General features: G+C 39.2%; 2 protein-coding genes across 9 annotated transcripts in view; one reads left to right on the forward strand and one right to left on the reverse strand.

Moving 5' to 3' along the window:
- Positions 1–7,919, forward strand: part of SDCBP (syndecan binding protein) — a 28,347-nt gene extending 20,428 nt beyond the window's left edge. For 3 of the 5 annotated variants that reach the window (XM_006085300.3, XM_023750990.1, XM_023750989.1), the window contains 5 exons: positions 1,522–1,683; positions 3,459–3,634; positions 5,017–5,188; positions 5,753–5,844; positions 6,785–7,919. In XM_006085300.3, the coding sequence (XP_006085362.1) occupies positions 1,522–1,683; positions 3,459–3,634; positions 5,017–5,188; positions 5,753–5,844; positions 6,785–6,839 (657 nt within the window). In that variant the 3' untranslated portion in view covers positions 6,840–7,919. The remainder of the gene's footprint in view (positions 1–1,521; positions 1,684–3,458; positions 3,635–5,016; positions 5,189–5,752; positions 5,845–6,784) is intronic. The other 2 variants (XM_006085303.3, XM_023750991.1) reach the window with 1 other exon arrangement.
- The window catches only part of NSMAF (neutral sphingomyelinase activation associated factor), a 42,231-nt gene that overhangs the window by 1,990 nt on the left and 20,499 nt on the right, over positions 1–19,742 (reverse strand). For 2 of the 4 annotated variants that reach the window (XM_023750987.1, XM_006085314.3), the window contains 12 exons: positions 19,123–19,165; positions 18,667–18,830; positions 17,116–17,215; positions 15,759–15,817; positions 15,366–15,433; positions 14,536–14,603; positions 13,994–14,117; positions 13,057–13,140; positions 11,280–11,430; positions 10,674–10,776; positions 10,260–10,369; positions 8,565–9,241 (listed from right to left, as the gene is read on the reverse strand). In XM_023750987.1, the coding sequence (XP_023606755.1) occupies positions 9,147–9,241; positions 10,260–10,369; positions 10,674–10,776; positions 11,280–11,430; positions 13,057–13,140; positions 13,994–14,117; positions 14,536–14,603; positions 15,366–15,433; positions 15,759–15,817; positions 17,116–17,215; positions 18,667–18,830; positions 19,123–19,165 (1,169 nt within the window). In that variant the 3' untranslated portion in view covers positions 8,565–9,146. Of the gene's footprint in view, positions 1–5,431; positions 6,281–8,370; positions 8,531–8,564; positions 9,242–10,259; positions 10,370–10,673; positions 10,777–11,279; positions 11,431–13,056; positions 13,141–13,993; positions 14,118–14,535; positions 14,604–15,365; positions 15,434–15,758; positions 15,818–17,115; positions 17,216–18,666; positions 18,831–19,122; positions 19,166–19,742 lie in introns of those variants that run through there. The other 2 variants (XR_002828358.1, XR_002828359.1) reach the window with 2 other exon arrangements.

A 19,742-nucleotide genomic window follows, 5' to 3' on the forward strand; every position in this document is an offset into this window, starting at 1 on the left:
GCCTCAGACCTTGGAGGAGAGGCAGTGCTGGTACCTCTGAGAGGTTGCAGTGAGGCTGGTTCTGGGAGTGTCAGTAAGTTCTGGAAAATGGAATTAACTGCTGCCACCAGGGTTAAGCTCTAGGACCAGGCAATGACGACAGTACCCAGAATCAAACAAGACAGAGCACTTGTCTCTCCTCCAGCCTTCCAGTCTCCCTCTAGTGCTTCACGTGGTGGATGCTAACCTGAAACCCGCTGACAAAGCAAAACATTATTTGCACAGTTCAACCCCCAGCATCACCAAGTAGAGTCTAGAAGGGTGGGTTTGGAGCTAACAGACATATTTTGTTACCTGGCACTGCCTACGCCCTTGACTACGCAGTCTATCCCTACACATCTACAAATATTATAACTTCATATGAAGCAATAACAACTTTATAGTGTTCCCTTAAAAGATGCAGTTCTTCATAAAATTGTGGTTCAGTAGGGGGAGTGCAGGAAGGAGACAGCCCTATCACGTTTCTCTCTCCCTAACCCTTCCTCTCTAAAAATCAGCGGTTCTCAACCTGTGGGTCGCGACCCCTTTGGGGGTCAAACGACCCTTTCACAGGGGTCGCCTAAGACTATCGGAAAACACATATATAATTACATATTGTTTTTGTTATTAATCACTATGCTTTAATTATGTTCAATTTGTAACAATGAAAATACATCCTGCATATCAGATATTTACATTACGAATCATAACAGTAGCAAAATTACAGTTATGAAGTAGCAACGAAAATAATTTTATGGTTGGGGGTCACCACAACATGAGGAACTGTATTAAAGGGTTGTGGCATTAGGAAGGTTGAGAACCACTGCTAAAAATCAATTTAAAAAAAAACATTAAAAATAAGAAACCAATTTTGGTCAAGAAAACTTGAAAACAACGAGAAACTTGAAATATGGTACCTGGCACAAGTCCCTGCTATTCTAAGGCAGTCTGGTTTGTGCCTACCATTGGCTAATCCACAGATGTTTATTAAAGGGGATGAGAAATAATATTTGTGGTGTGCAGCACTCACGTAACATGCCCTTTTCTTTTAATCCTCACAGTGGCACTGTTGAGGTAAGAACGTTGGCCTTTTATAGAAACTTTAAAAGGGTAAGGAGTTTGCCAAAAATCAGACCATATAAAATAGAACCTCTGGAAAATGTTGCATAAGTTTCAAAAGTGCCTTTTAAGTTCTAGGATCATACATTTGAGTTGAAGGCAAGCCAAAGTACATATGAAAAATGGCAGTGAATTCAGAAGGCAGCAGGCAGACAGGAAGGCATTGACTCCGTTGAGGTGATAAATGTGGGAAGAAGTGACCTGAGGAATTGGTAAATAAAAACCAGGGTCATTTTTGCATGAATCAAACCATCTGAAGGAAATAATTTCCAGATTACTTTTTGGGAAACCACAACTTGAGTATATTCAAGTTACTCGTTTTAGTTTTGTTTTTTTCATGGAGAATGTTTGTAAATACTGATACATTGTGTATCCTTTTGTCAGCAGTTGGTAGCAAGACCTTCCAGTATGAACTATATGGTGGCTCCTGTAACTGGTAATGATGTTGGCATTCGTAGAGCAGAAATTAAGCAAGGCATTCGTGAAGTCATTTTGTGTAAGGATCAAGATGGAAAAATTGGGCTCAGGCTTAAATCTATAGATAATGTAAGTATTTTTGATGTCTATTTGTCTAAATAGCTTATAGGACATTAAGTAATTTGTGTTGGAATAATTTAAATTGAAATGCTTTAATAAATTATAATGGTGTATTTATAATTGAGAATACTTTAAATCTAACAAACTTTTCCCACTTGGAGATGCCATATTCTGAAGAAGCAGAGTTGGGACTTCCAACATTACCTTGAAGATTTTTTTCTTTCTTCCTTGAGTCCTCTTCTTGGAATAAAGTTCACTGGTCTGTATATAGTATAACATAGTTTATACAAATAGAAATCTGGCATTGAAACAGGGCAAGGGATATGGAAGTTAAGAAAAGACTGACCAGTGAAAATCAGTGGTCTTGTGATGAGTATTTTTAAGCCAAAGAATGATTATTTAACTTGTTATGAAATGGTTTTGCAATTCTGTTATTGCCATCCTTTAATTTGAATTTAATAGGTCATTTTCTGAGCAAAGATGACTTTCTAATTAGGGAAGCCATTACTTTACCTTTATAATTGCTTCTCATCTCCCCTTAACTGTACTGAAGAAATTAAACAGGGTTACTCTGTAAGGAAGCACTCAGGATTGTTAAGGACTTGCCCTGATGTATGGTTTCGGGTATTGCCTTATTGGGTTCCTTTTTAGTATTGAGACCTCAGCTCGTTGTGTCCAACCTTTTCACATAGAAAATGACCGAGGCTGATCTTGGCAGGAGCCCCAACCCTGCCTGCCTGCCCAGGGGCTGAGGACATCGATGCCTTTGAACATTCCTAGCTTATTGAAGACACATCAGGGTGCTTCTTTGGGAAGCTCTGACTTCACTCTCCTTTTTCAGTGAATGAAGTATTTGCTGTCCCTTGTGCCAGGGTTTCTTCTCCGCACCTTCCTTTGTTCTAAAGAGACAAGATATTCTTCATAGGCCCCCACCTCCCACTGCAGTTATCCTTCCAGTGGGTTTGTACATTTGGACAAAATTCCGTTGTCAGACCACTTACAGATGCTGCCTAGTTTTCCTGAACTGCCTAAACTGAAGTCGCAGACACACGACAGAGGTCAAGTCTGACCCAGCTTAAGATGGTAGAAAGGGTCTGGTCTTGTAGATGCTTTCATATTGTGTCAGGTTCATTCTTCTATACTTGTTTATATTTTATTCATCTGAGTTTGAGTTTATAGAAGTAAAAATATCTTAAACATATTTGAGTTTTCTGTATTTCATAGTGGATTCTTTATAAGAACTGGAGTGGTATTGAATGTGCCCACCTTTTTAGGCTGTTAAATTAAACCCTACTCTTAATTATGCATAATTTAGCAAGTGGATAAAGGAATCCTTCAGCTCAAAAAGTGAGGACCTTCTATCACTTCTAAACTGTAAAAGAAATCACAAAACTTTTAACACTTGATTTGCTTTCCCCCTAAATAATGATCATGTGGCCAAAACCTATTCAGTATTGTCAGACTCGGATGTAACATCTATTATAGTAAACCTTTGTTTTCCGTAGTCTTTTTATTCCAAAATGAAAGGAGTGATTGAGGATGGGTAGATGGGTCATGAATTGAGGTATAAATTATTACTGAGATCTGATCTTTTTGCCTTCTTGGGATTCTTGCCTTGATAAAATTTTCAATTTCTTTTTGGGGGGTAACACATATACTTATGTAATTTTTTTTAAAATTACTAAAGTAGACTCCTAACCTAAACAGTTGGTCCTAATTTTCCACCATTTTAAAACTATATCATAACAGTGCTAAATGACCAAAGTTATTTTCTTATTCTCTAGGGCATATTTGTTCAGCTTGTCCAGGCAAATTCTCCAGCCTCATTAGTTGGTCTGAGATTCGGGGACCAAGTGCTGCAGATCAACGGGGAAAACTGTGCAGGCTGGAGCTCTGATAAAGCACACAAGGTGCTCAAGCAGGCTTTTGGAGAGAAGATTACTATGACTATTCGTGACAGGTAAGTTGACTGGACAGTTCAAATGGAAATTTAAGACCAGTTTCCCTTTTTCTTGGGCTTTTTGGATTCTGTGAATATAATATTTTGTTGCAGAAAATAATCAAATGTTACTGATGAGCCTTAGAGTCTTAAAATTTGTGTGGTGCAGATTTTTTACATAGTTTGGGGTTTTTTTTAAATAGTGTTCTGGTTTTGCATACACTTTTATTTCAGAGCTTACAGAAATTCATCCTCTAAGAAGTTACTTTCCTATCTTAATCTGTTTCTATAGAAAATGGACATTGGAAAAGTGAGCAGCATGCATCCTGGGGCTCACTTTCTAATTTACTACTTAGACACCCAGTCTCCAGGGTGGAAGTGCCAGGGTCCCTGCATAACGCCAAGTCTCTACAAGTTCCAAAAACAGACCTGGCTTTTTGGCTGGTTATGAAGCTCTAGTTGTCAGGGTGGGAAGATGGGACATTTTATTTAGCAGTTAGTCCGTTTAAAACGGAAACATTTAGCACGTGAAATCTGGGCGTCCATTTATTTTCTTGCCCCAGCCCTCACAAGTGTTAAGGGTGGGCCTCTGTCATATTGTTAGCTTTAGAGTTTTTCTTCTAAAACAATTATTTCTTGTGTTTCTAGTTTCTCACATGTGGAAGGTACTTAGTAAACATTTTATAGATGAATGCCATTTTTTGCTTTATATCTAAGGAAAAGAGTAATAGTAATAACGTGGACCAATAGGAAGATATGACTGTTCTGAATTTTATGAAAACACAGGTTTATCAGAAAACCCATGTAATGACATGGCAGCAGAATTATAGAAAGGTGAGCAAGTATAACTGGCATGGTAGAGCTGGCTGCCTTATTGTAATAGCTACATGTCTTCCTTTCTAAAAGGAACTTTCTAGAAGCCAGTTAAGTCTTGGATACTTCAAAGAAGGAAATATTAGTAATTTAGGCAAACCATAATGGATAAATTAAAAGAAAAATACAGTCGACCCTTGAGCATGAGTTTGAACTGCGTGGGTCCACTATGGATTTAAATTAATATGGGGACCCGCGCAGTTCAAACCTGTATGGTACAGGGTCAACTTTTTTGAGCCACTGTTGGCAATCTGCAAATGAGGATGGCCGACGATAGTTTATGCAGAGTCAAAAGTTCTATGCAGGTTTTTGACTGCTTGGAGGGTCAGTGCTCCTAACCCCCTGCATTGAAGGATCAACTGTAATCTTTTATGCTAAGATATTCTCTGAATGTACAATATCACAGCCATACTTAGTTGCTCCTATTGGAAACACTGAGTTTATGATAACAAAACAACTAGTATGGCAGGATAGAAGTCCATTAAAATGTTTACTGTGCAATTTTCAATTGAATCCATTATGTTTTACAGGCCCTTTGAACGCACAATTACTATGCATAAGGATAGTACCGGGCATGTTGGTTTTATCTTTAAAAATGGAAAAATAACATCCATAGTAAAAGACAGTTCTGCAGCCAGAAATGGTCTTCTCACAGAACATAACATCTGTGAAATTAATGGACAGAATGTCATTGGGTTGAAGGTAAAGAACTTGTTTTTTTGTCTATTTGGATGTTGCTGTTTTCATATTGACCTCCAAAATATAGCAATACAGTGGTAGATATGTGATGGTGGAATCTGGGGCTCTGCTGTGCTGGCTATACTCAGGCCACTCAAAGGAGTTATCTGGGCTATTACCAGGAATTATTTATTGTTCCTGTAACAAGGGGCTGGAGTAGATGATCTCTGAAGTCCCTTGAACTAGAATTTTATGGAGACATAGGCATTAAAGGTTTGATGGCATTTTTAATGAATGCTTGTACAACTTTTTCCAATTTGGATTATGGGCAACAAGTAATAGTTTCTATTCAAATTCCTGAATAAGACTTTTAAGATCTAAAGGATTTCATTATAACCTGCTTATTTTATGAATTTTGGCTAACTGAGGGGATATTGTAATAATCTTAAGATTGTGATTCTACACTAAACTTGGTAAGGAAAACTAGAAAAAAATTGTAAATACCAAGAGTTAGGAATTTAGAGTGATTAGCAAAACATAAGAGGACATATTTCTTTAAGAAGAATAACAATTTTATGTTTTCAATAGGACTCTCAAGTTGCAGACATATTGTCAACATCTGGGACTGTAGTTACTATTACAATCATGCCTGCTTTTATCTTTGAACATATTATTAAACGGTAAGTAGACACAGTTCTTTAACTTGATGCTTATGCTAATGAGACTTAAAAGCAAGCACAGTACATATATATTAATTCCCAAACTTTTGGTTCTTTACCTAAGGGGTGACATTGGAGTAAATTATTTAAAATCAGAAGATTTGGTTGGTAAGGATGACCCCTTACAATTTCCTAAGCTTGGAATAAAATTCATTACACACTGGAAATTTTGACATTTCCTACTAGGAAAAGGATATACGAGCAGATTTGGGCAAACTTTCTCTTCAGCTTCCAAAAATGGATTGGTTGCACGCTGCCTATAGTTCCTCTGCTCAGTAGAAATTTACTCGTGGTTCATGATGGCAAATTCTTACTGGATGTTAGGAGTCACAGTTTTTACTCTCTCAGGCATCTCGGAAGGCAGGTAACGGGAAGACTGGAAAGCTGAGAAAGGAGACTAGAAAAGGGGCAGCATGGGTTACCTTCCCAGGAGCTTTTGAAATCCTGGCTCTAGCAGAACTGTTTTTGCCAACTTAGAATCCTTTTTTTCAGGATCTATTTTGCATATGGAAATAGGCGGATAATATATTTTTGTTAGTTTCAGCTGCTAGGTAGAAAGCAGCTAGCTACTTTTGGGGTATAAAAAAAGGAGTTACTGTCGAATAAGTGATAGCTGTCCTCCAGTTTGCCTCCCAGTTCATAACAGCATTTTTTAAAAAAATCATCAGCCTTAATATACAAAAATATACAAAGACTTACTTGTATCTTATCTAACTTTTCTAGCCAAGATACAGATAGCCTTTCACAGTGGACATTTGCAAAACAAGTAGATTGCATGAGACCCTTAGATTAGAACTCATTAAAAAGACCTCCCCCCCACCATCCCACTTGATGCTTCATGCTAACAGCTGCTAAGTTTGAATTGGAGTTTTCTTGGATCAACATAATGACTCTCTTGTAGGATGGCACCAAGCATTATCAAAAGCCTGATGGACCACACCATTCCTGAGGTTTAAAAGTCACGACACAATGGAAACTTGGCTGAACTTCTCCAGTTTACTTCTTTGGCAACTTCACTCGATATTATGCACAGGAAGCTTCCTAGGAGCCAGAGAGCATATGCTGCATGAGGTCCTTTCTGTCTTACAGTATGGCTGGGAATCTAACTGTTTGATCTGATAATAATTGTTCAGACTTCAAAATAGTTGTAGCCTTATCCTGGTTTTACAGATGTGAAACTCTCAAAATCAAGAGACTTACTTTCATAGATTAGTTTCTCTACTGGAAACCTGATGCTTTTACAAGCCATTATGATTAGAATGACTGATGCAGGCTTAGCTTTGTGTTGGAGCCAGTCACCTTTGTCCTATAAATCAAGTAGTGCTGTTACTTTAGTTCTATGGTATATTTGCATTTTTACTGTTACCATAGGACATTTAGAATGATTGCTTTCGATAGTTGTTTTGTTTTTTTTAGTTATCTGTGTGTAGTGTGTTTCTGTAAACACCAATTAAATAACACTGGTTTCATTCCATGTAGGAAGCATTAAACAGTGTATGCAAGTTGTATTAATTATCATTAAATTTTAACTACCTTCACTTAATATGCTTGAACTGCTGCCTTAAGCATCTAGAAGAAAAGCCAAAATATAACTATTGCTGCCTTTCTAACACCCATAATGCAGTTCCATATTAAACTGACATGTACGTTAGCCCAGAACAAGAGCTATATATATAGCGTAGCTGCTTATTGCATTTGAGATTTTCTAGTTATAGTCATTGTGTAATGAATGCAACTACTTCTCATAGTTCCTGGTATCATTTTCTGATAAATGAATTACTATATATTTAATGTAAAAATTCTTAATACTAAGTAGAATAAACTTTTGACTTTTTTCCATTCATAGGTTATATAACTTAACTGCTTTGGGATGGTCTTACAAACCATGTTGTCCTGGTGATTTGTTCTATTTCCTGACTTTGCCCTGAAAACAAAATGGCATTGACACTTTATCCTGATTTTTTTTTCTCTTTGGTTTCTGCCTATTCCAATTAAATATGTATGTATAAATAAAGTCAAAATTTAGCCAGACTGTCTATTATTGCACCTTTTGGAAACTGTCCATGGCTTTCACTAAACTAGTACATGACCTAGAAAACGGGCATGTGAAATTCACCTGGGACCTGTGGTGGGAGTCCTCTCTGCAGCAGCTGACGCCCAGGGGTCCCGAGAAGGCCCTCTGCTAGGGGAGCAGCAGTGTCAGGAAAGGTGTTTCCAGCTGAGAAGCTGATGGACAGGTCTGCAGCCCTCAAGGTGAGCACCAGGAACTCGGGTGAGGCTGTAGATTCTCCCTAGCGATACTTGAGACCAAGTAATGTTTAATGGCACTTAAAACTGACTGAAAATGCTATCATCCTAGTCTGACTCAAGTTTTCTCCTATGCCATACTGCCTGCAAGATAAAACTATTTCTAAAGAGTATAGAAAAATTTTAAATCCTATATTATTGTGGTTTAGAAAAGAAAAGTGTTACTGCTTTGCAGCTTACCTTGTTTGAAATTTAGCAAAGCAAACCAGTGTTTCCCAGTTTGATGATCTACTTTGCTGTCTGGACTTGGATCTGAAGATGGTTCCAAGTGTAAGACCAACATTCACATCGCTAAGTATGGTTTTCTAGGAGGATCAATACTTGAAGTTCTTAAAAAGTCCTAGTTTTTGTAATAAGAAAATGAAAACGTTGCATTACAGAAAAATATTTTTAATGTAGAAAAGATGAGCATTTAATAGTTATCATGAAATAAACTGTTCCTATACACAGTAAACTTACTGTTGTAAGAACTGCTATTCCTTCCCCGGGTCCCTAGAATCTGGGGACAGCAGGTTATAGAAAGTAACCACACCATGAAAACACACCCAAAACCCAGTGGGCAGCAATTGTGTAAATCAGGAAGACAAAATAGTGACTCAGTAGTAGAGAATACTGCACATTTTCTTGGAAAATTCTAAATTGTTAAGTGCTTTCTGAATGTTCCCCAGCCCAATTTAGCATCTCTGCCACTCAAACCTGTCTTCTGACCATCATACTGGGATGATCATCTGCCTTACAAATGTAATGTTCCTCCTTAACAGTGCTGTACCTTTATCTACCTTTCAGGATAGCAACTAACAATTTTCAGTGACGTCACCATGACTTAGAAAGTTTAAAACCACAGATTTCTTATGTGGCAAAACTTCTAATACTATCATTGCACTTTCACCAGTTCATTTAAAAGTTTGGTTTAAAAACACATTAGAGTTCTTAACATTCAGGAGAGGAAAAGGCACTTAATACTGCAATTTCCAGAACATAATTTTTTTGTCTTCCCCTCCTGTGATGATACTGCTACACTGTTCATTCATCCATATACAGGTCACAGCACCTACAAGGAAAAGACACTGGTTAGGGATCGAGTTGATAGGCAGTCCCCAAAGATACACTAAGAAGTGCTGTACTTTTATCTGATAATAACTGCTTAGTCCGAGGAACTTGTGAGGAAAAGGGAGAGAATTGGTGTTAATCTAATGATTTACATCTATTTCTATTGGAAAGAGTAAAAATGTTAAAGCTAGTAAGTTGGAAAGGCATAGATATATCACTTTATAAAGTTAAGCACTAACCCTACAAAACTGGGTGACAGGGAAGAGAAGAAGGTGAGAAGTTACTGCTCACAGTGGGAAGGTAGCAGATACTTTTAACCATTGACACTAGAAGAATTCAAAGCCATAAACCTTCCAAATGATCAGGAGAAAACAATGCAAATGTAAGCAAATATAGTGAATCTCCAGAAGATCTAAGTGAAAAGACATGACACTATTATGCACACATGCAAACACCCTCTCAACAATGAGACACACCCTGGACTCAAACTGGAAGACAAGTGGGGGCGGGGGTAAGACAGTGGTGGAAAGTTGACTTAGCTTTTCTCGTTGTAGTTCATTACTTTTATATTGTTTTTAACTATTAAAAAAAATAACATAGCTTTTATAATGGCTTTTAATTCTCCATATGAAAGTTAATGTAAAAACTTCCTTTTTGGAGTCAAATGTCCATCAACATAAATCTAAATTCTGAAGACCCAAGAGATACAGGCCAGCCAGGATGCTGGAGGGGAATGTTAGAGCCCAGAGGGCACAGGGGCTGAAAGAAAAGCAGGTTTGAATATTAACTGTATCCTGCTACTTGACTGAATTTGTTTATCAGATCTAATAGTTTTTGGTGGAATCCTTAGGATTCTCTCTATATAGTACGTCATCTGCAAATAACAGCTTTACTTCTTCCTCCCCAGTATGGGTGTCTGTTTCTCTCTCCTGTCTGATTGCTGTGGCTAGGACTGCGGGAAAGCAGGTTTGAGTTCGGTATTTTGGGAAGGAAGGTCAGGCTAACTGAAAACCCCTTACCTTTATGTCCCTGTATTCTCTCACAGAGTTTTCCTCCAAGGAGGTCCCAAACAAGCAGTTCACCAGACTGACTTCCGGATAAAACAGTATTTCCATCCCAGATAAAGCACCTGCAAGAATAATCTCTCAGTATAAAAGCCTAATATGCAAAGTGTCCCCCCGGGAGTTCAATCGCTAGCTATGACGTGCGCTGACCACCAGGGGACGGCGCAGAACAAAGGAAGTTCCCCCACCAGCAGCCACTAGGGACCCTATCCATGCATGATTTTTGTGCACTGGGCCTCTAGTTTAGAAAGAATCATTTCATTATTCATCATGAAGGAAGAGCTATATTCTGGCCAAAGTAAGCCCAAAGGCACATGCTCACAAACTTGTGTGTAAATGTCTTCACCGTTAGTAACCCCAAAAATGTACCTCTGGGGCTTGTCGGAAGTCATGGAGGAGATAAGCATTCCTGTCTGCACGTCTATTACATTCACACAGCTGTCTTCTCCTGTGCTGAGGACATGGCGACTGTCTGTAACACCAAGGGACACAGATAAAAGGTTATAGCTTCAGAGCGTAGATTATTCTGAGATTTTATTTCCGAGTCTGGTGGCCTAATGTTCATTCTCATTTTCCTTGAGCTCCTTGTTTTACTTAACCAATGACTATCCTCTCTTTGAAATGCTTCTGTTTTGGAGCATTTGAGATCTTGCTCGTCAGCATGTCTCATCAGTTTGGCTCAAATTCTTAGGGACAAAAACAGAAATGCTGTGTTTCTAAGACACTGGGCAGATGCAATTACAAATCTTACAAACTAATTTCTCTAGTGAGTTGAGGAAGAAGTAATAATATCCAATACAGTTTTTCTACTCGGTACAAATGCCACAAGTATACTGTATTCTGCCATGAAGAAGCTCTAGCTATAGGCAAAACTACTTTTATCCGCAAAGTGTTTTTCTTTTTACATTTTTATTTATTTCAAAGTAATAATTCGAGTCCCCCCAGGATCATCTGCATTAAAAAGGACAATACTACCTGGGCTGAAAGCAGTGTCACACACAGTCCCCGAATGGCACGGAATCTGGTGCAGTATGGTGGCCGTCGTGAGGTCCCAGATAGTCACCTTGCCTTCTCTGGTGCCTGAAACCAACAGTGTGCTTGCAGCATTTAAACTGATGGTATCCACCTGAGCAAGAAAACATAAGTATTCCCTTTAGAATTAGGCTCATAAGCTCTGTTTCCCTCGGCCAGTTCAAATATGTGGGCATAATGATACAGATTAAACTCTATGGTACAGTGTCCTGGTGTAGTTAATGCAGATGTATTTAAACATCACTTACTGAATAATAACTAATCTCTTCGTATGCTAGTGAATAAAATGAAGTGTTATTTGGGGAAATGTAATGCTATTTTAAAATAGCCTAAACTTGTCAGTCTAATTCCATGAATGTTAAGTTGTAGAGATTTGCCAAACTGCCTGAAACACAGCTGATTGATGATTTGAGGAATTTGGGAGGGCGGGGGGGGGGGAGGGGTAATATCTCAAAGTTATACCTAAATATTCATCTTGAGTTACATACTAAATATTTCTTGACTTCAGTTGATCTGTCAACCATGCAAACTAGGCATCAATTCCCAGCATCAGAGAAAAGGCAGTACAGTGGGGCCTTGACTTACGAGTGTCCCGACTAATGAGTTTTTTTGAGATACGAGCCGTCTCTCGGCCGATTTTTTGCTTTCAGTTGCAAGCTCAAAAAAATTCGGGTTACGAGCCAGCTTCAGATACCCCACCGCTAGTGGGCGCAGCGAACGTCACAGTGATTTGACATACGAGTAATTTGAGTTATGAGCTCCGTCACGGAACGAATTAAACTCGTAAGTTAAGGCCCCACTGTACTGGGAGCGAGAACCTAGTGGGAACCAGTGGAAATAGCAACGGGAGAAAGGGACCAGGTGCCAGCCTGGTTTTGCCCCTGACTGCACACACTTGGGCCAAATAATAAGATCAGTGTCCTCTGTGGTGGATGTGCATTATCCTAGAGCAGTGATGGCAAACCTATGACACGCGTGTCAGAGGTGACACACAAACTCATTTTTTTGGTTGATTTTTCTTTGTTAAATGGCATTTAAATATATAAAATAAATATCAAAAATATAAGTCTTTGTTTTACTATGGTTGCAAATATCAAAAAATTTCTATATGTGACAGGGCACCAGTTAGGGCTTTTCAAAATGCTGACAACGCCGAGCTCAAAAGGTTCGCCATCACTGTCCTAGAGAGATGGTCCCTTCTACCTTCTGTGTCAGAAAATAGGAAAGATGATGGGGCACATCTTGTTGGCCCAGATACTCTGAGGATACCCAGATATTCAATGTTGTGCTCAGGGAAATAACAAACGGGAGGAAAAAGGACAAAGTAGACTTGGAAACCCAAAGAGTCAACTCGAAGAAGAAAACTGAGAGTCTATGATCAGTAAGCAAAATAACACAAAGCAAAAGATCATAAACACGTAGGTAAAATCAAGAATCTGGCCCCCAGACCTAACCGGTTTGGCTCAGTGGATAGAGTGTCGGCCCGCGGACTGAAAGGTCCCAGGTTCGATTCCGCTCAAGGGCATGTACCTTGGTTGAAGGCACATCCCCAGTGGGATGTGTGTAGGAGGCAGCTGATTGATGTTTCTCTCTCATCGATGTTTCTAACTCTCTATCCCTCTCCCTTTCTCTCTGTAAAAAAACAATAAAATATATATTTTTTTAAAAAGAATCTGGCCCCCAAGTTCCTGCACTCTTGTTGCCGGTACTCAGTACTCACACTAACATCATGTTCCAACTCGGCCAGCAGGTCAAACTGGTGTCTCTTGGTGCCTGTCATTTCTGCAGGAACACTAGACCACACCTAGGATGGAACAGAGTGCAGAAGATATTTGCAAACATGAATATAATAAGAGCATATCTAACACATTGAAGAACTCTCGACTAACCAATGTCCATTGAACATGCCCCAACTACGGAAGCTGCCTAATACTTCTGTTTCCTCTCCCTCAGCGCCCTTATTCCGCCATTCTGTGCTTACCAAGAGGCGGCTGGACCTGTGTCTTATTTCCATACCTTGCACTTGCTGTCAGAAATATGTAGTTTAAGCATTGTTTGAACTAAGGAAATACGAGTGCATAAGTGTAGTGTCTATTAATGTCTTGAGAAGACTCAAAAAGGCAAGGCACTAAATTACATCAGGTGCAAGCAAGAAACTTATCTACAAGAATGGGAGGAAAATATTGAAAAAAATTTGAAGGAATTCTAATGGTTTTAGGTTTTTGCTTTCTTTTTACACAAATGCAGATTGGAAACCAAAGATGATAAGTACTGGTCTGGTATTCATATATGGTCCTACCTCAGCAGGATAGTGAATAAATGGGCATTTGTATGTTTTAAGTTTAATAAAATGCATTATCTCTTAATGATTCCCCACTTTCACTTGACATTTTCTATTTAACTGATCAATTGCTAGTCCCAATTGTGTTAGATAAAAGGCATTGCATTTCTCCCAACACCCAGTGGAACACACAGCAGAAAAATCATGAAAAGTTCCTATTATATTGAAAAGTGTACATGTTAAAAAAAAGCAGTAATATTCAATATCCTTATATATCACTTACATGCTTTGTGAAAAATACTGAATTGAACACGTTAACAGTTGAACGGTTTATATTTTTATTATCCAAACATTGTAAGTTAGAAATTATATAAACCTTCACGGTAGAATCCCACGATGCAGAATACAGCCTGTTGTCATGCCAACAGATCTTGCTAACAGCATCATCATGTCCCATTAATGTGCCTTGACTCCTTCCAAATGCTATAGAATAAAAATAGCTAACATAAAAGATAACGAGAACTATTAACACAGCATTCAACTTAATTTTAAGCCTCTTAAACACATATTCAAGAAACATTATGTTGTTTTATACTTACTAAGGCCCACTAGAATTACAAATTACTTGTTCTCATGTTATCATATAAAAATACTGAAAATTTTAATTTAAAACTAGAAATTTCCAGGTCTAGCTCTTAATATGATTTCACCTCAATTTAAAACACAGAGAAATAGAGTCCAATTGGAGAAATATTAGACTCAAATAATTCTGTTCAAATCCAACAGTTTCATCCTCATCCAATATGTGTTCCTTTTTGAAAACAATAGTGTCCTGCCAATGGGGGACTCCTTGGCTGCTTGGTGTCCCCGAGGCAGTTACATGTGAGTGGAATGACAAAGAAGCATGCACATACGTACACATTATTATCCCATGAGGAACTTATGACAGTGGCATCTCCTGGTAAAAGTAAACAAGACGATAACGCCTGAAATACAAATGATTCGGCATTAATAATTACAGTAATTAGTAAGTCCCCAACATGGCAAAACCACTATACAAGATGCCCCCCAAATTAGTGCTCAGATTCTGTTTGTTAGCCTTTTGAAATAGACAAAGTTTTTCTCAACTGACTAATTCCAGATGCCATGTTTCCTCCCAATGGCAGGGAAGTCTGTGTGTCAAGCGTGCAAGGACTTGCCTAATGCTCAGGGCTCTGCAAGGCCCCGGAGCACTGGAGGGGCCCCCTCAGCGGTGGGAAGTCACGGGGGAGGGTGGCCTGGGGACTGTCAAGAATGCGAACACCCTCTCAGGATTACAGATTCATGTGGGTAAGGAAAACTCCCAAAATTCTTCAGGGAATTTCAAAATCTTTCAGGTGACTGACATTAACAGTAAAACGCTCTTTCAGAATCACTGGGGTTCTAGTATTAGGTATCCCACCAACTCAGAAATGCATTAAGTTATTTTAGTAGCACATACACATTCATCTGACCGTTCCAAAAAAGGAATGATTTATTATGAAGAATTCTGGGTAGCAGTTCAAGTTGTTTAGGCTACCAATGAAATCACATTATTATGAGAAAGAGGCAACTTGAAAAAAATGTAAATTTAGAAGTAATCTAAGGCATTCTGTCAATATCACACAGGAATCAACAATTGTTTGGGGGGAAACAATGTCACTACACGAGTGTGTATAAAACAAAGTGCTACATGGATTTCTAGCATGACTAAATGAAAATGAACTCACCATATCTGAAAATGATATACTTCTTTGTAGCATTTTGGATTCTGTAGAAAACATTTTCAAGGTGTTATCTAATAAGGAAAAGAAACAGGTAAGAAGGACTTCCTGCCTCTTACAGATGATGACGACGCTGCCTTCCTCCCCAGCAAGCAGGTGGGGAACGAGTTCTTTCCGCCCTTCCCCTTAAAGTTTGGGAAGCCTCAGCCACAGAAAGGCATTCTTCATGACCTCTTGGCAAACCACAATGACACCGTATGTAATATGCCACAAATTAATTGCTCCGAGTTTATTTTATGTGGGGGCAGCACATGCAAGTACAGTCAGTCCTTGACCTGAGAGTCACGAAGTTGGACACTACGATCCTCGGAAAGCCATTTTTCAGGTGGGAAAACATACCTTGTGACGTCGTAAAGACTGATGAGCCATTGCAAGAGACCGCTATTCCAGTAACCGCCCTGTTCGAAAACAAAGTTTTATGAATGGCCTCAATCGTGCACTAGGACACTGGTCTCCTTCAAGCCCTTGGTTTAATTTTACCAAGTTTCTGTGATTTTTTCCTTCACAGCTTGCCTGCTGCATCTGTCCCACCTGATACCTGCCCTTACCAAAGCATCACTAGGCAACTTCTAATTTTGTTCTGGCAGGACTTGTGGCTGGAAAACATTCCCACTCTTAGCTTCCTGAGCTGCCACATTCAAAGTGTAACACATTTCTGACAGCTGGAAAACTACTGCTTCTTCAATTCCCTTTTATTTGACCATCACCCAAGGACTGAAACTCTTATTTAAAATTAGTTCCCCGGCTTGATCACTGAATTGAATTTACCAGCGTCTGCGCAATGATGAGACCACTGTCCAGACAGAACTAGTCTAGCACATCCTGTTAAAGGTTCATTCGTGTCTTCACTGCCTTGGATTCGTGCCATTTAGAGAGGTTGAGAAAAGGCCATTGTTCCAATGAATAAGGAACTATGTATTCTTTTCAGGAGGCTGCACTCTGATTTTAAACCACTAATCTAAAGTAAACTGGCATGTTTCCCCCATGTGATTTCAAAATGTCAGACAGGATGTCCAGGGTGCAGGAGCAGGACACAGCCTGGTCTGGGTCTGTGTTGGTTTTTTTTCATCTGTAACAGGATGGATCAGGTGACTTCAGTGCCTCTCAAGTCTTTCTACCAAAGTATAAAAATATTCTTAATAGCGGAAGACAGGGAACACTTGTAACCCCTCCAGGTCCAGCAGGAAGCCCAATGTCTTGGAAGTACAGGTATTATTTTTAAAATTCTAGGTGGACCAACTATAGAAATGAGAACATGGGAGGCTGACACAAATCCATTTTGTTCCAAAAGTTCCCTTGCCACATTGACATCAGGTGGCTGATCACTATAAATACTTGAAGGAGATAAAAAAAAAACAAACAATCAAGATGACATTGAAAGAACTTCCACCTTGATTCAGCTTAAAACAATTTTTTTAAAAAATATATATTTTTTATTGATTTCAGAGAGGAAGAGAGAGGGAGAGAGAGATAGAAACATCAATGATAAGAGAGTATCATCAATAAGCTGCCTTCTGCACACCTCCTACTGGGGATTGAGCCTGCAACCCAGGCATGTGCCCTGGCCAGGAATTGAACTGTGACCTCCTGGTTCATAGGTCGATGCTCAACCACGGAGCTACACCGACCTGGTTTAAAACAATTTCACCCCAGGCCAAGACGCCAACTTCTGCGAGGACAACACAGACATTCTTACTCTTTGTGGAGTTTATGTTGCTCGTGCAACTGCAGTTTGGCTATGTTATTCCAGGCCAGTTTTTTGCTTTCTTCAGTCAGGTCCTCAAAAGACTCTTCCCCTGGAGAGAGCACATTAGATTATTGCCAAGTGAGTCAACTCCATCACTAACAAGCATCACAGATAACACGAGTCACAGTGTCTTCTATTAAAATAAAACAACCAAGAAAACAAAATAGCCCACCAAAATGTAATAGCTTTGAAATATGTTAGATAGCTCCATGGTAGTTAAGGAAAAATAATAAAGTACATAGTAGAAATAAAGTAAAAACCATTTGGAGAAAGATTAAAAAGTATATTTAAATACTAGAGTATTTTGTTACTTTTATCAATGTTTGCCCCTGATTTAAGAACTTCAGGAAATACAAGCCCGAAGAACCATTTCCTTGTCAATAATATTTGCAAACATCAGAGGGTTCACTAAGAATGCTGCAGTTGTTTTGGTTTTGCGGGGGAGAAAGCAGAGATGAAAGCAATGACTCCAAGTGCTCCTGGACAGGACCAAGTAATCCTTCACTTCTGTTTTTAGTCGGGCTGGGACAATTACCCTTTAAAATAATCACAAGACAGCGGTGTGAGCCCGGTGAGTAAGCGGAGCACGGTTTAAGAGGCGTCACAAGATAATCCTATGATCTTTATGACTTAACTCTATGGGGTTATCTCCTTGAGACATACTCCCAGCCAGCCCTGGGTCACGTGACTCTAGTGAGCTATTCCTCCACAGCTGAGAGCATGCTCAGCAGTGTGTGCCTACAAAGTCTGAATGTGCCTGGAACAGAGAGCAGAAGTGGAGATAAGAAGTGATTTTGCTCCCAAAGTTCCATATAGTGTAAAAATCCTGAGAGCCAGGAGGTTGGAGGCTGTTTTAGGTGAAACATAAAACACTAAAACAAGGATAACTGGATGAAAGTGTGGGAACATTCCACCTTTTCCAAATACGAGATGTGAGGACAGTGTCAAGTTCGTCTTAGCACCTGGCATATGCCTGGCACAGAACAGATACTTAGCAAGTGTTTGTCAATTGAATAATACAATCAAATAAAGAAAGCAGAGCACCTTGAATTCAAGGTCTGTAAGCTGGGGATGGAGAGAGAATGAGAGATGGTGGAAATAATTTTGGGGAAAGAGTGGGGCGGAAGGTGACGGTTAAAGCAGCCATGGCCAGGATGTATCAATAGAAAGGGAACGGCTCAGAATCAAACACCAGCTTGGAAAGGCACAAAGAAACGGAACCATAACAATCGCAATAAAAATCCTGCCAGGTTTCAATTACCAGAAAATAAAAGTACCGTGTCTTTAAAGTGAATAGTTAACAACAAACAAAACACCAACAAAACAGGTGGTTGGGGGTTTGGTTTTGTTTCGTTGTTGTTTTTTTCAGGAGAACCGCAATAAGATGGTAAAAATATTATCTCTAAACAGCACAACATTCGTGTTTCCTCTTCAGAATCATTAGAAACGTCTTAAAGAAAAACGAAAGGTGCTTACATTTATTCTCTTTGCAAAATTTACCTGGAGAATCTGCTATGGAAATGTTATCACAGGAGGTTTGGGGCAAACTTTTGAAGTTTTCGGTGATCCTTTGAGGATGTGGTGTCACAAAGAGCTGTTTTGGTGTCTGCCCAAATTCCAAGATTTGGGTCAGCATGGCTACTTTCTGGTCAGGATCCTCGATGCTTTAGGACAGAACACAAATAATGCCGTGAGCCCCTAGGTTCCCGTCTCCTGAAAGCACATATTTCAGATGGTACAGATCAACCAGAGAGAGTTTCAAACACCCACTGTGTGTCAGGATTGTCTAAACCTTAGCACAGATTTTAAAAAAATTTTCTGAGGCTCAGAAACTCACATAATAGTAAAAGATACAATTCACTGTAAATTTTCCATATCTTAACATTATCAAATAAGCGCATCATTTAGTTAAAGAGGTATTTTGTTCAAGTAGAAGCTCCTTATAGACATAAGTACCTGTTCAAGTCCACACCTCCTTCATAGGTCAGGGGATGAAACACTGGAAGGAGAGAAGTAAAACACCATTGAGAGATGTACTGTTGAGTTACACACTCTGTTCAAAATTTTAAAACCCAGTGACAACTTTAAACTTTTATTCAAAGTAACTGATGTTCACTCTGCAAAAAAGACTAATAAGATCCAACTTTTCAGTAAATATCAACTTGAATTATCCTTTGCTGAGCAGAAATCTCACTGGCAGGTCAGAGGACCGGTTACCTCAGTGTATTTCTCAGTCAGCTTATCTTCCCCTGAGGGGAAGCAGGTCACCCGGCCCTCTGCTCTGGCTGTGAGAAATCAGGCCTTAAATCAAGCTCCACTTCCTCATCATCAACCCTGAGAAACCTGGAGGCAGGTGAGAACCAAGACCGATGAGGAGGTATATTACTGCGGGTTTCTTCCAGCTCAATTCAAAGGAAACTCTGTGACCCTTCATAGCAACTGAGGTCGCTGCTCCATCATGTTCTGATTGAGTTTTAATTGAAATTATTGAATGGGATAGCGAGTACTTGCTAAAATTAGAAGACTTTAGAACAAGACCTCTTGGGATCATGCTGAAATAGATGTTCTTTAGGCAA

Source organism: Myotis lucifugus, unplaced genomic scaffold (assembly GCF_000147115.1).
Source record: "Myotis lucifugus unplaced genomic scaffold, Myoluc2.0 scaffold_17, whole genome shotgun sequence".
NCBI classification, from domain to species: domain Eukaryota; kingdom Metazoa; phylum Chordata; class Mammalia; order Chiroptera; family Vespertilionidae; genus Myotis; species Myotis lucifugus.